General features: G+C 39.0%; 1 protein-coding gene across 1 annotated transcript; it reads left to right on the top strand.

Annotated features, from left to right (window-relative positions):
• The first annotated feature begins 317 nt into the window (after positions 1-317).
• On the top strand, positions 318-1,394 carry LOC107102865 (olfactory receptor 24-like). Its single transcript, XM_015402309.1, has one exon. It carries the CDS (start codon positions 409-411, stop codon positions 1,360-1,362), a length of 954 nt encoding a protein of 317 aa, XP_015257795.1. The 5' UTR covers positions 318-408; the 3' UTR covers positions 1,363-1,394.
• The last annotated feature ends 1,178 nt before the right edge of the window (positions 1,395-2,572 follow it).

Below are 2,572 nucleotides of genomic sequence, written 5' to 3'. Positions count from 1 at the left end.
AAAAGTGATCACAACGAAAAACATTCTTTTTATTTTTTTACTGATTAATGCTAAATTCATGAAATCACAGCGTACATATTAGTTTTCGGTATAAATAATGATACATTGGTTATTCCTTGCTTGAGTTAGATTCAGCAACAGGGGGAGGGAGGGCAGGTGGGTTACATCACACATTAGTGGTTGATGACATGTTTCCACGTGATGCTTCAGGTGAGACTGAAATGAACTCAGGACATAAATCAAAAAGTGAGGGAAAGAAACCTCTTCAGACGAGCTGTGAACAGATGGGAAGGACGAAGCATCTCTCAGCGGCTTGGCTGAAGGAAGAAATGCTGTAACAGCTGAAGGGTTTCAGGAATATGAACAGTTCCTGTTTCTGTGACACTATATTTCTGCTCTCAATGTGAAATGTCTGCCGCCTCTCGGTCAAACAGCTCTGCTGCTCTGCAGGATGGTGATATTGTGGAAAGAATGACCATCTTCAGTCTGTGCACAGCATCAGCCGCCGTCTTCCTCTTCATTAATGGAACCCTCATGTTCACTCTGAGGAGCAGATCAGTTTTCAGAGACACCTGTCGTTATATTCTGTTGTATAACCTTCTGCTGGCAGATACTGCACAGTTAGCAGTATGTCAGCTTCTGTTCCTACTGTCTGTTTGCAGAATTACTCTAACGTATCCAGTTTGTGGCACGCTGACTGTTTTTGCCAATCTGACTAATGTGAGCTCTCCTCTCACGCTGGTGGTGATGTCTGTGGAGCGCTGCATCGCCGTGTGCATGCCTCTGAGACACGCTGCAATCGTCACCATCAGAAACACAGGACTGGCACTTCTTCTAGTTTGGACCATCAGTTCTTTGCATAACATGTGTCGTGTTTTTTTGCTCTTAGACTTTCCTTTTGTAGACCTGGAGAGTCTACAGATGAGAGATTTGTGCTCCGATCTCACAATGCTGCTGGGATCCAAGTCTAAAGCCTATGATAATGTTTTTAATGGTTTCCTGTTTGTTTCAGCGGCTCTAGTGATCATTTCTTCCTATATTGGAGTGATAATAGCAGCCAGGTCAGCATCCACAGGGAAGACTTCAGCCCTGAAGGCTCGCAACACACTGATGCTGCATTTGGTGCAGTTATGCCTTAGTCTGTCCTCCACTATTTACAACCCTATGCTCATAGCGCTTTTGAGGATTCTTCAATATGCAGTGTTTATACGATTACATAAATTTCTTTATGTATTGATCATTTTGTTCCCTAGATGCTTGAGTTCTCTAATTTATGGCCTCAGAGATCAGACAATCAGGCCTGTTCTTCTGGGCTATCTATGCTGCCGACTAAATCCTAAAATTGCTGCAGTCAGTGGCTAAAGAGTTTGCTTTTGTTTAGGATTTAATCTGTCGGCTAGAAATTAAGACAGTTTCGAGATTTATGTCTGTAATATAGTTGATTCTAAAATGTGTTTTTTTGCATTAACAAAAGGTTTTTCTTTGTAATGATTTGCTGTTGTGACAACCTGGAAAACAGGCAGCAGACAGGATGCAGAACTAGATAAATAATAAAATGTCAATATGCTTAAAGGGTGGAAAAGTAAGCAGTGAGGATTCTGTGTCAGCGGAGTCTGAGTGAAGCTGGGAGGAAACCAGGAGAAGAGCAGGTAGAAATTATCAGGAAATCTGTTCAACAAATGTCATCTGATCCAAACTTTATAATAATCTTTGCATTGCTTAAAGAAATAGTTATACAATAATGTTTGTATATTTTATATGTATTTTAGTAACTTTTTGAAAACGACACACTTTTAAGAGTAGGCTTACTATATCATACTTGAGAAAAAATATGATGAAATATCAGCATTGTCACTAGCATTGTGAGAAATTTAATTCAACAGCCTGTTTTAAACGGAGACAGACATCTACAGCTTACATTTACGTCAGACTGCTTTTTATTCTCATCCTCACTGATTAAAAGCTACTTTCCATCTACTGATCCTCTTCTTTAATTTAAGTGAAGTAAAAACACAGCAACCAATTTACTAAATCTTTTTACTGGAAGTAACTTACCCTACTCTAACTGATATACAAAATTTCTATTGATTTGTCATTTTATAACCACAAATGAACACAGTTTGCATGAATGGTTTTACTTCCACTTGAAATTGTTATTGTGCGTTATATATTTGTTCTCTCTTTATTTCATTCTTTGAACACCATGATGTAAATATAACTTTATAAGATGGGTAATTCATCTCATTTCACTTTAAACCAGATGTTATGATCATGTGTAGTAAGTAGGTCAGTTTTCTTAGTGCCTCATTTCAATTCCCTATACAGCTCCAATTCACAACATTAATCTCAAGGCACTTTACAGTTCACCAGATCATACTGTCAGATTGGTTCAAAGTTTTCTATCAAAGGAAAACCAGTTGATTGCATCGGCACACACTAAGCATGCTTGTAGTAACAGTGGAGAGGAAATCTCCCTTTTAACGTGAAGAAACCTCCAACAGAAACAGGCTCAATGTGAGTGGCTCTCTGCCGACTGGGGTTCAAGGAGACAGAAGCAGAGATAAAAAAGGCA

Source organism: Cyprinodon variegatus, unplaced genomic scaffold (assembly GCF_000732505.1).
Source record: "Cyprinodon variegatus isolate N-32 unplaced genomic scaffold, C_variegatus-1.0 Scaffold1333, whole genome shotgun sequence".
NCBI classification, from domain to species: Eukaryota; Metazoa; Chordata; class Actinopteri; order Cyprinodontiformes; family Cyprinodontidae; genus Cyprinodon; species Cyprinodon variegatus.
This window is presented reverse-complemented; position numbering and strand designations above follow the sequence as displayed.

Coding starts and splice junctions, on each gene's coding strand:
- LOC107102865 (XM_015402309.1), top strand. CDS start 409: ATGTCTGCCGCCTCTCGGTCAAACAGCTCTGCTGCTCTGCAGGATGGT.